Source organism: Cydia amplana, chromosome 24 (genome assembly GCF_948474715.1).
Source record: "Cydia amplana chromosome 24, ilCydAmpl1.1, whole genome shotgun sequence".
In the NCBI taxonomy this organism is placed as follows: Eukaryota; Metazoa; Arthropoda; class Insecta; order Lepidoptera; family Tortricidae; genus Cydia; species Cydia amplana.
The window spans coordinates 5,405,507-5,419,013 of NC_086092.1; the positions used below are offsets into that span (position 1 = coordinate 5,405,507).

The window sequence follows — 13,507 nt, forward strand, 5'->3', positions numbered from 1 at the left end:
CTAAACCTTTGGTTGTATGTTACGAATCCGGCTACCACGTGACAGGCATAGCCTATAATGTGGGGCCACAGGATATTAACAAATGTTTTTTTCTTTTAAATAAATACCTATATTATTCTTAATTCTTAATATTAATACCTATTCTTTGGTCAGAGGTCTCACCTATACTGGTCTTCTTGTTAAGCAATAGCTCTACAGCTCAAAACACTCATTGTTTGTCATAACATAAACAGCACAAAAGCCAAAACTACAATAGTTGCTAAGTTACCTAAATAGGTACATTTGTATCGATTCGATGGCTACATATTGGTCTGTTTTGAGACATTTATAAAAATACGCCGAGGCACGTATGGTACAGTCAGCTGCAGAGATAGTTGACCCCCCTGCAAACTAATTTATAATGCAGGGCCATTTTCCATAGCGCCGGCGGCGACGCTCAAAAGACGCTAGTGTGGGATGGACCTAAACTAAAGGCTTGGCCACGACATTGCGCGACTGGCTTTAGCTAAGGCGACAACCATAGGTTGGAGCGAGACACAGCGATCGGGCCTTTCGTTCCCACCTATGGTTTTCGCCTGAAAATTTAGCAGAACGACGAGCATATTAGTGTGGTAGGCCTATATGGTTTAGAAATTGCTTTTTATCGATATCGACATCACTTCATTCAACAAATAATTTACTATATACTAAGCATTTGGTGTATTTTAGCTCCCTCAAAAGCGAGGCATGCATGTACAGTGTGTGGCCTATAACGCGGGAGAATAATTAAAACGTAGATTCTACTACTCAAACAATAAAACTTTTGTTCGACAACTTTTTGAAATTATGTAGTCTTAAAATTGTCCCTTTTTCAAACAAACTAAATAATATTTTCAATGTACTTTAAATTCCGTCTAATTGACATCGCCCGTCAGTCTTGTCACCGTACAGGCATAATCAATTTCGTGATACATTGCGTGTTCGATTAAATTTTAAAGTGTTTTAAAATACAAACCACAAGTTATTTTTAAAAGTTGCTGAACAAACATTGTCTAGTTTGAGGAGTAGAATCTACGTTTTAATTATTCTCCCGCGTTATAGGCCACACACTGTATATATGTATAGTTGGACAAACCAAATTGTCAGTAAATAAGAACAAAAAACTATACTCGTCCTTTTCTGTTGGATGCTAGTACTAGTATAAGACAAAGATAGTATGATTATCTGTGTCTGTGTTTGAAATGAGACAGTCCTTTGACAAACTATAATACATTACACTATAGATTTTAGTAGGAATAGGTAATAGGTAAAATGAAATAAAAACACTTATAGGTATTTACAGTTTTTATAACAATAAATTATTAAAAATTACAATAATACCTATAGGCCCGATTCGACTGAGGCAAGTGACGTGACTACTATGTATATTGTATTCTAGGTTCTATACCTACTTCTGTTTTTATCATAGATGGTAATGTCTCGTCTCGGGATTGACCTGTCAAATATAGCAATAATTAATTTATTACCTATAGCAATTTATGGCGTTGTAAAATTTGACAGATCGTTAGATAATCGCCACTTTTTACTTTCTCGAGTCAAATTGGGCCACTGTACAGTTAACAACTAAACTCAAATATGGCTTATTCTCTTAAAAACGATCAGCGATATTTGGTTCGTTTTCGTCAAGCAACTATTTGTGACATAGTATATGGCACTAAAACAGTAGTCGTCACTTGTTTCATCAAATTTCCAAAACGATCTATCAAAGGTATCGCTTCTCTCTGTAGTACAGACACAGGCTGCTTAGCTTGACAGGCACAATTGGCTAAACCACAGTTTGGACAACCTAACATCGAGTTCCCATATGGGCAACCACTTAAAATCATATTTGTCTTCGGGCAACCACAACTAAGACCCATTCCGGGTGCGACGCCTGCTAGTTTCGGACAGCCAGACAATAATGGACTTCTCATTTTCGGACAACCAGTCATCCCAGCCAATACTGGACTTAGTTTAGGGTAACCATTCAAAACTGGCGCCAGTTTTGGGCAACCACCCATAAGTGGACTTGCTTGTTTTGAGTAACCAGCCAAAACAGGTGTAGTCAGTTTCGGGCAACCAGCCATAATTGGGCTTGCCATTCTTTGGCACACATTGCGATTTCCTCCGCAACCTAAAGGTACCGGTCTTATGTTAGTCGAAGGTAGACTCTGTAACGTACAGCCAGTTGGTTGCAAGGTAAGTTTTTGACACTGCGAATAAGGCGCTATTCCCTCGGCCATTGGGTTCAAATTGCTACCAATAATCGTTACGGGACTCAAATTCTGCGGCGCTTTCGGACATGAACAAGCACATGTTGAATTAGACTTAACTTTAACTATAGGAATAGCGTTCTTATTTCGTCTTCTATAAGGTACTCTGGGTCTCCAAATTGGACACATATTTGAAATGTCAATATTGTCATAAAAATCTACAGGCCTCGCTTTTATTTTAGGCTTATTAGCTAACGCCGTTTCTATATCGTTTAGAATCTCGCTGTTATCTTTGAAAATCTTTCCCTCTGGGCGCTGTACTTGTATTATAGGTCCGCTCATGGCGTCTATGCAAGTTAGCTCTTCTTTAATCAGGATGAACTTAATAAGATTAATAAAAGCTGCGAACGTTGATCTTTCCGGATCGGGTTCTGAGAAATCTGTCAAGATTTTGAGCGACATGTCGACGTCTTCCCATTCTGAGGCGTTTTGGCAGAATTCGGGTAAAGAGAATTTTTCTTCAGTTAAACAGAGTACGGGTAGTTTTGGTGGGTTTTGAGGATATAGTGTTAGCTCCGGGATGAATACTTGAGGCAGTATTAGGTCGCAGCGAACTGTCTGAAAATAGGAATGTTGAAATTAATGACTATGATTTGATGATGATTTTAATGATGAATAAACAAACTGCACAATAGTAATCTTTTTTTAAATCTGCTAATATTTAAATCATAAAATATGGTAACCAACGTGTCCAATGGTAATCAGTAGCGAATTCTTCATTTTTATTTATTTATTTGTAGATATAAGTTCATAACAAAGTTATATGAGGATCATAAGACTTAAATTCCCATTGGCTTGCCTAATTTCTCTAATTAGAGACAATTGAACACGATGGTTGAAGAAAGGGCAAGTCAAATAAGGTTCCGTAAAACTCAAATTATCCTATAACTAGCGACCCGCCTCGGCTTCGCACGGGTTAACAAATTATACATAAACCTTGTCTGTCGTGATTCACTCTATTTAAAAAAACCGGCCAAGTGCGAGTCGGACTCGCGTTCCAAGGGTTCCGTACATTAAGTCCGACTCACGCTTGACTACATATTTCTGATAGTTTTTCCTGTCATCTATAGGTAAAGAACTATTTGTGTATTTTTTCAAAATTTTAGACCCAGTAGTTTCGGAGATAAGGGGGAATGGTCATTTTTTGCTTATTTTCTCGAATAACTGCTAAACTATTTATCCTAAAATTATAAAAAATATATATTTGAAATTCTTACAATGAGCTTTTTCATTTGATATGAAACACGATATAGTTTGTAAAACTTTATTTTTAATTTTCTCATTTACCCCCCAAAAATGGCCTCCATATTTAATATTCATTTATTTACGTTACATGTCCATCTTTGGGTCACAAACTTACATATGTGTACCAAATTTCAACTTAATTGGTCCAGTAGTTTCGGAGAAAATAGGCTGTGACGGACGGAGAGTCTCGTTTTTTCCTTTTGAGGTACGGAACCCTAAAAACCGCATCAAAATGAATTGCGTAGTTTTAAAGATCTAAGCATACATATAGACAGACAGACAGACAAAAAGCGGGAAGCGACTTTGTTTTATACTATGTAGTGATTAGAAACACTATGGTCCATAATTAATTCGAATATTGTCGTTCCGGTGTGACTAAGTATTATTTGAATGTCGTCTAAAATCCGGGAATATATTTGCAACAGTAAGTACATCACTGAAGAAATACTCGTAGTAGTGATGTAAGTAACAAAATATGTTCTCAAAAAATTTTTTTAGCATTAGAAATAAGGTAAACAATCTTAATGTGTCTTTTAATTGAAAAACACATTTTAAAAATAAGTTACGGCAAATATGTAACAATTATGAATCTAATACGATCATTTATATTCTTCTGCTTTCACAAGTAATAGTTCTTGATTTTTAAAAAGCGTTTTTCAATTAAAAGACATGTCAAGATCGCTTACCTTCTTGCAAGTTCTTTCTAATGCTAAAAAAAACAAACTATAGTATAGGCAAACCTTTTGTAACTGTCACGTATAACTATTACTCTATACACACTAAATTTATTTCGCAATTAGTTAACCTAAATACTTTCTCTACACAAACTTACATTAAAACTCGCAAAACACAGACACAGCCCATAAACTTTTAACATTATTATAAATATAAAAACACTCTTATCAACATCAATTAAACAAATGAAACTAGGAGACACTAACGGCAAGTTTTTATGCAATTTTTCTAGATTACGTAAAATTATCGTTACAATAATCGATTGCGAATCGTAACGTCACATCACTATCAAGGTCCTAGTCATTTGTAAAGTAACGATTTAAAAATTGATATCTAGGTCGCATGTTGAATGAACATTATTCTAAATTATACTTTAAGTAGTAAAGGATAGGGTTGTTAATGTGACCTTTGTTTATGCTTGACACGCGCTTGTGAAAAATATTTATCGAATAGTGATAAGTATGTAAGCATTATGGCGTAATATCGATAATATTATCGATAAATTACTGTGTTATGAGAGTATGTTTGCGGTTATATAATGTTAACTTACTTTTATGGATTGTCATTGTCAAGCAATTAACTTGAATGAGCTTTCAACTTTTTTTATTTTTATTGGGCCCATGGTTCAAAAATTATAATGCCCCTAGTTTTTTTTTTGTCGGAGCGATTACTTTCGAAAATATTTACTTTACCTATCAAAAAATAGTTTTTGAAGACTTTTTCTTTTGTTTGTATTGGTTTTTGAGACCCCACAGGGTGAAGCGAGAATAAAATGTTACACTCAGAATGGGAAGACGTCGACATGTCGCTCAAAATCTTGACAGATTTCTCAGAACCCGATTCGGAAAAATCAACGTTCGCAGCTTTTATTAATCTTATAAAGTTTATCCTGATTAAAGAAGAGCTAACTTGCATAGACGCCATGAGCGGACCTATAATACAGGTACAGCGTCCAGAGGGAAAGATTTTCAAAGATAACAGCGAGATTCTAAACGATATAGAAACGGCCTTAGCTAATAAGTCCAAAATTAAAGCTAGGCCTGTAGATTTTTATGACAATATTGACATTTCAAATATGTGTCCAATTTGGAGACCCAGAGTACCTTATAGAAGACGAAATAAGAACGCTATTCCTATAGTTAAAGTTAAGTCTAATTCAACATGTGCTTGTTCATGTCCGAAAGCGCCGCAAAATTTGAGTCCTGTAACGATTATTGGTAGCAATTTGAACCCAATGGCCGAGGGAATAGCGCCTTATTCGCAGTGTCAAAAACTTACCTTGCAACCAACTGGCTGTACGTTACAGAGTCTAACTTCGACTAACATAAGACCGGTACCTTTAGGTTGCGGAGGAAATTGCAATGTGTGCCAATAAAATGGCAAGCCCAATTATGGCTGGTTGCCCGAAACTGACTACACCTGTTTTGGCTGGTTACTCAAAACGAGCAAATCCACTTGTGGGTGGTTGCCCAAAACTGGCGCCAGTTTTGAATGGTTACCCTAAACTAAGTCCTAATTACAACGACCTAATAAGTCAAATTATGACAAGATTTATTTTTTTAACGCAGTAGATAATAAATAGTTGAAAGAATTTCACCGCAGCATCAGTTCCAAGGTGCCGTCGCGAAAATAACTTACATCTTACATCATGTTCGTCAAAAGGCTTAGTGGTTATACCTATTATAGTTATTTACGATACAAGTGCGGAAAAGAGGGAATTCGAAACGAGTGGCGATAAATTAAAACACGACCGAAGGGAGTTGCGAATTACCTATTCTCATAGGTACCTACAACGTTTTACAGTAGGTACATATGGCACTTTAAACTGTCGATATACGCACGGAAAGTGCTATTTCTGTAATCGTAGATTGTTAACCAAGGGATGAAAGGCACTCATTTCTGCCGAGGTAGTTTGGTGTTCGAAGTGCTCGAACGCAGTGAGCTGAAAAGCATCATCCTTTCACCCGAGTTAAACAGAGCCATAAGAGGGCGTATTTTATTTTGTTGTTCCCTACACTTTTTTTCAAATTTGGGATTTTTTATGTTATTTCTACTCAGAATCACGAGCTCTTTCTGGGTGATTATCTCAACGATTTTTTTTGCGGCGGAGCTGATAATGACAGTGTGGACTAATTGTTTCACAATGGTATTTTTTTTTCTGAAAACCTTACACAAATTATTATCTTAAGCCAAATCGCAAAATGTTATAAAAGTTATTGTCATTTATGAAAAAAATTTTTTTCGCCGCAATTCTAATTTTGGTGTAATATCCTGAATCCATTTTTCTTGAATGATTTCTATAGTAGAACCATAACATCCATTGATTTAACTAAAACTTCACAAACTTTTACTCGTTATTAGTCTACGTATATTATAAGAAAATAAAAGTAAAAATTAGTACATGCATTGATACTCTAAACTAAGCATTAATAGTTGTCCTGGTAAAATAGTAAATTTTGGTGGTAAATATTGAAAATGATTTTTATGGTCGAACGAAAAGCAACAAGGCTAACAAACGTGTAGTAACCTGTTAATTCAGTTCTGCTCCGGCACTGAGCGATGATGATGAGTCGTATGACGCTAGATCTGTCCAGCAAACGCGACAAGAATCTAATTTTGGTGTATTAAAATACTTTTTAATGCAATGTTGGTGGTGTATCTAACTAATGACCGAAAAGTAGTTGTTTTTGTGTGAACTGTATTTAAAGCATTTTTATAGTTTCTTTTTTAAAATATAAACTTGAAACTGAAGTGAGTGATACGGTTTACTTTTAAATATATTTTTATGCAATGGTTCTAATTTTGGTGCATTAATTTTGGTGGTTTTGGTGGTAATTTGAAAACCACCAAAACTGCTTAATCCAACCAAAATTGATACTTATGAGCCATAACTAAGTAATTTTGTATTTGCTGACATATATTTATATTTTGTATTCACAGCATTAATGACTAAGTGCATTGATTACCAGTAAAAAATAAATACTTTACAATAAAACAAAATTTCACTTTTTTTAATTGCACTGAATTTAACCTACATTATTTGATCGCATAATGTTTTCATCTACCCTTAACTGGCTTAAGGAGCCATTTCAGGGTAGATTTCGTTTACTTTTATTGAAATACCTAAAGATACAGACTATAATAGGGATGGTGCTGGCCAGTAAATCTAATTTTGGTGGCAACCAAATTATTAAAATCATGAAAGGCCATTACTACACAATATCGATTGTGACTAGTTACGTATTATCGATACATAATTTAGACATAAACTACAAAAATAAAAAATCCCACCAAAATTAGGTAAATTTTGGACCTGTTGAAATTCACCCTTCTATCCTAATAGGAGAAAAAAAGTGTCCTAAGGGTTTTATTTCCATTACGTCACCATTTTTCATAAACTTTGTATGACGGTCGCGGAATGGAAAGATCGAAAAATGTATGGAAATTTTGGGACACTTTTTATCTCTTATTAGGATAGAAAGAGCTCGTGATTCTGAGTAGAAATAACATAAAAAATCCCAAATTTGAAAAATAAGTGTAGGGGACAACAAAAAAAAACGGCCCAGAGCGTGTCACATATTTTTGCGGCCTTCGAAGAGTAACATATTATTGCAGGTGACTGTACCACAATATTGCCTTGTCACCCGACTTACATAATTATGTAGGGTCACTAGTCGAACATTGAAACAATCGTACACAGTGAAACTTTGCGATATCTCGGAAACTAGGTGTTATCAGCTAGTGCCGTCTGTCAAGCAAGGGCAGGCTCAGGGACCCCCAGCAACTCCCCAATATGCGAGCGCGCCTCGGAGAAGGAGCACGTTGCTACGAGCGTTATTGTGAATTCGTGCGACAAAAGTAATATTTTTCATTTATGTTTCGCAATTTTTTACCAAGATATAGAGTCTAGTTTGGCGTTATTTAATTTTTTGTTGTGTTCTATGTGTATTAAAGTTACTTTGGAGCTAAATATTTTTAAATTTCTTTCACTCTTTGGTGCAGTTTTTTTTAATTGATTCAAAAAACACCCCCTAGTCTCACAATGAAACATTTTAAGTAGTAAACAATGAAACATGATGTTCACTGAATGTATTAGTACACAATGAAACAAACTCATTATTTTTTTAATTAATTAAAGACTATGTCCGAAATTTGTGAAACTAAAATACCATGAAAATTGATAATAATTTGTCTATCGTATGACAAAATATAAGATACTTAACTTTAGAAATGGCTGAGATAGGATAGTTTATATATTGAATGTTTCATTGATGGCAAGGTTAAGGTCACATGTCTAACATTGAAACAGTCGTTTATAAACACTATGTCGCAAGAAAGTGTATGATATCGAGCATGGAGATGCTTAAAACCCTCCCGCGTCCACCTAGTTGTCAATCATGCTCCGTGGACATAAAAGGCGCCTTTCTCGCAGCATGCCGTAAGTGCCGACCAGATTTTCGATTCACAATGAAACTTAGGTGTGCGTACAATGAAACAAGTCTTTCGCTTTTAGATATTTCAGCAATCTTATAACGATTCCATATTTCGGAAACCTTTTAAATAACAAATTTCAGCCTACCACTATTTTCTCCTTTCCTTTCTCATTAATTGATTGAAAGGATGTAGGTATTAATGTAACTTATTTATTACAACGTTTCAATGTTTATTAAGGATGTTTCATGGTAGACTATATATATTACATCTGTTTCACTGTAAAAATTAGAGTGTTTCATTGAAAACATGCACAAGTACACAATGAAACAAAACTCATTTTTCAAAAAAAGGTTTACAATAGAGAAACTGTTAGAGATAAGTAGAAACCTTGAATGCCATACGATAGCCAACTAAATTGTTTATCTACATACGAAATGTCACACTGGTAACTTTAAAAACACCAGAGATAGAAAGGCTTGAACTTTTAGTGTTTCATTGATCAACAACTAACCCTATGCAAATTTTCAGCTACATCGGAAACCGGGAAGTGAGTCAAATGCAACTTGCAAGATTTGACCCGTATAAACATACATAGTTAGGTAGGTACATTGCAAGTTAAATAAAAGCTTGTAATAATAATAGAGTTTTGTTTGATTCCAAGACAGTTGGAATGATTACAATAATGATTATAGTATTCGGTATTTCTCTAAGATTCCCACGATACAGGCTGAGCCTAGTTTTGGGATCACATTGTACTGCTTTTATTGAATTTTCTGTATTTCTTGAATATGGAATGGTCCACTATGGAATATGGAATCTATAAGAAAAACAGAACAATGACGTCACTGTCAATTACGTTACCTATTAAGAGGGGGTAGAGGAGGGTAAATTTTCAGATTCTGTCAAATTACCCCATTACACACACAAACATCTTTCGGATTTATTTAATCACCGCCGCCGCGTCGCTATTATATACTTACGCGATTTTGTTCGCTTACGTAAGACACCTATTTTAGCGTCCAAATGTTTTTTGTTATCTCAGCATGTCTTCTTTTTACGTAATATGTTGTGGCTTGTCGTGTTAAATAAATGTATTTTCTTTCTTTAATTTTTTTTTTGTTGACCTATTTAGATGAATTTTGTATATGTTTTAACGGGTTCCTGGATGGGATGGTTTGAATCACGGAAGAAAGAAAGAGCGCGCCGCGCTTTGAATATACCATTGGACCCGGTAGGTAGCGCTGCTATCGGTATATAACAAAAAATTGATTATCGGGACAATTTGACACCATTACTACAAAGTTTTGAGCGGCCCATTGACTGGTCGAGAATCCTTTTTTTAGCAAAATTACAAAAAAAAAACGGAGACTCGACTCATAATTATACAGGGTGTTTCCTATAACAGGAGCAATAAATTAAACTGTAGGATGTACTCCTCAAACTGACCAACATTTGTTCAGCAACTTTTGAAAATAACTCATATTTTGATTTTTATTACACTTTAAAGTTTATTCTAAGACACAATGTATTCTAAATTTTGTTATGTTTAAAGCGTGACAAGTAACGTCAAACACACTGATGTCAGCGTACATTGAAGGCAATATTTATTTTGTATGAAAAAGAGGAAGTCTACAGGATTCATAATTTTTATAAGTTGCTGATCAAATGTTGGTCAGTTTGAGGAGTACAGCCTTTAGTTTAATTTATTGCTCCTGTTACAGGAATCATCCTGTATAGACACTATAGGAGTAGCTTAAGTCTGACCTAGTTTCAAATTATCTCTTAGGTACCCACTGAACTAGACGATTTCAAAATATTTAAATATAACACCTGCATTTTTGGCAGATAGACACATTCAGTGATAAATACCATACGGCTATATTGTGACATATATAATATAAATACTAGGGGGTTTCTAGTCAACACATTCAAATTTTTTGGAAGTTTAACAATGAATACCTACGTGGTTCTGATTGCCGTGGTTGCTGTCCTTGCTAAGGTAATTTGATTTCTATATTTTTAAATTTGAATTTGGATTTTTTTAAGCAGTGTAAACCGGGAGTTTTAGGAGTAAATTAAACTATCTTTTTAAATTCAAAAGTGCGCTACCGACAATGATATAGGTAGGTTAAACATTAAAACCATTCTTGCAACCAACAACAGTATTATCGTTTTAATAACGCAAGCATTTTAATTACGAAACAGTTCAATTCATGTATCTTAATTGAATTAATTTTATACGCTGTGAGTTTCACAGACACCCAAAGGGCCACCCGACACTAGCGTCTTGAGCGTCGGCGTCTAGACAGTTATGGAAAATGGCGTCGCTGCGCAGTTGCGCCAACGTTGCGTCGAGCAGCAGCCATAGGCATGACTAGATGCCGGCGCTCAGGAGACGGTGTGGTGGGCTGTGGGCTTAACGGGAGCTAATGTGATTTGGTTGCCCAGAAACCCGCCTCTAACGGCAACCTCGAGCAACATGAGTAGCGGCAGAAGCATGATCATGACGTTCACATGATCTGCTTTCTGCCCAGCGGCAAAGTGAATAGGGCGTAATAATATTAATCTGCCGGAAATAAAATTGCATACCGGTTTATCAGGCAGGGGTCCGGTTTTATTTCCCATAGCCCCGATAATAATCAATCGCTTTCACTCAGGCAATAACCTAGTACATTTTAGATTCCATCAACTCTCAATAGTCCTTACACCCTGGCGGGTGCTGCCTCTGCGTGCGTCCCATGATACGAGCTAGGGCAGCATTCACTAGGCGTACCCCTTACCATGTGTCAAAAGGGCCTCTGCGTGTTGGCTTCGTTCCGGTAAAGACATTAATTATCTATACTTATTTCCAGGGCACTTCAGCAGGCTGCATCGGCGCCCCCCGTCTCGTGCCAGCTCCCATCATCTCCCCATGCGTGACCCCCATTCTCCCCGCCCCCATCTTCCCCACCACCACCATCGTGCAGACCAACAGCGTGACGGAACAATTGTGTAACGTGCTGCAGATGCTGCCGGTCACCAACCTGTTGAACAACCAGTTGGCGTGCACTAATCTGATCACTCCCGTCCTGCCCTGCGGATGTGGACCTATCATCTTTTAAATGACAGTGAATTTTAGAAAATGTATATATTTATATTTATGTATTTATACAGAATGTCCTTCAGTAGAATGAAGACGATCCTATTTATTTATTGCAGTGATATATATAATAATGTTATTTATTTATGTATGTAAGTATATAATTTTTGTTTTTATTTATTCAGTATTGTATACAGCCAAAATCATATCTATTCTGTATATGAAATATAATTTTTTTAACATAAACCTTCAAGTTTCATACACTTTTTGTAAAAATGTACCACACAAAAAAAATACCAAAAAACCAAGGCATTTTATATACTTCACATAAGAGCGCACGTTGTGTGTGATCAATTTTATTCTGCTACAAGTCACTCTCTCCTTACATCTCCATATTCTCCCCGCCCCCATTTTCCCCACCACCACCATCGTGCAGACCAAAAGCGTGACGGAACAACTGTGTAACGTGCTGCAGATGCTGCCGTCACCAACCTTTTAATTTAAACAACCAGTTGGCGTGCACTAATCTGATCATTCCCGTCCTACCCTGCGGATGCGGGTGTGGACCTCATCCTATCCTATCATCTTTTAAATGACAGTGAATTTTAGAACATGTATATATTTATTTTTATGTATTTAAATACAATGTCCTTCAGTAGAATGAAGACGATCCCACTTATATTATTGCAGTGATATATATAATTATGTTATTTATTTAACCTGCCTGGCTGCCTGTGAAGCCGCGGTCCTGGGTTCGAATCCCGGTAATGGCATTTATTTGTGTGATGAACACAGATATTTGTTCCTTAAGTCTTTGGGTGTTTTCTATGTATTTATGTATTTGTATATTATATATATCGTTGTCTGAGTACCCACAACACAAGCCTTCTTGAGCTTACTGTGGGACTTAGTCAATCTGTGTAAGAATGTCCTATAATATTTATTTATTTACGTATATGTGTAAGTGTATAATTATTCGGTATTGTATACTGCCAAAATCATATCTATTCTGTATATGAAATATACAATTTTTAAAATAAGCCTTCATGTTTCATTTACTTTTTGTAAAAATTTACAACCCTCAAAAAAGTTCTACAAATACCATACCACTACTGATGTGCCTAAGGAAACTTTCCAAAATTCGAATTCGAATTCTTCGACAGGGTGTCATTGATTGTATGGATCACAATGTGAAAGTCTAAATCACTGTTTCGATGGGACCATGATGGGACATTACTTTCACTGTAAAATTGTATTTTTAATTTAGATATTTTTATATGGATTATTAGAAAGCCTTAATGTAACAATTTAAAATTATTTAACGAAACATGGAATTATTTTAGTTTTAAGTTTATAATTATGATCGACACGACATATGTATTTCTGTTCTGCTTTTATTTGTTGTTAAGTATGTTTACATTTAGTGAAATGTAATTTTATTTTATGTACTTACTCCTGACATGTAATTAACGTTATCAATAAAATATGAAAATTAAAAAAAGAATTGCGAAATGTTTCGGAAATTTAACGTAGGAAAAATTCGGAAAATTTCTAACATTTTTGTATGAGAGTTGGAACTTTCCAATTTTAAATTTAAATTTCCCATATTTCCTAGTGAAAGTTTCATGTAATTTCCGAGAATTTATAGAATTTTATGGAGACTCCGCAACTGTGCATGTGATGTGCATCTGTATACACCACCACCATTGTACACGTGCAGTCA

General features: G+C 35.5%; 1 protein-coding gene across 1 annotated transcript; it reads right to left on the reverse strand.

Annotated features, from left to right (window-relative positions):
* Positions 1-1,651: 1,651 nt before the first annotated feature.
* Positions 1,652-4,497, reverse strand: LOC134659294 (uncharacterized). Its single transcript, XM_063514946.1, has 2 exons — positions 4,359-4,497; positions 1,652-2,845 (listed from the first exon to the last, which is right to left on the reverse strand). Exons 1-2 carry the CDS (start codon positions 4,411-4,413, stop codon positions 1,662-1,664), a joined length of 1,239 nt encoding a protein of 412 aa, XP_063371016.1. The 5' UTR covers positions 4,414-4,497; the 3' UTR covers positions 1,652-1,661.
* Positions 4,498-13,507: the final 9,010 nt, after the last annotated feature.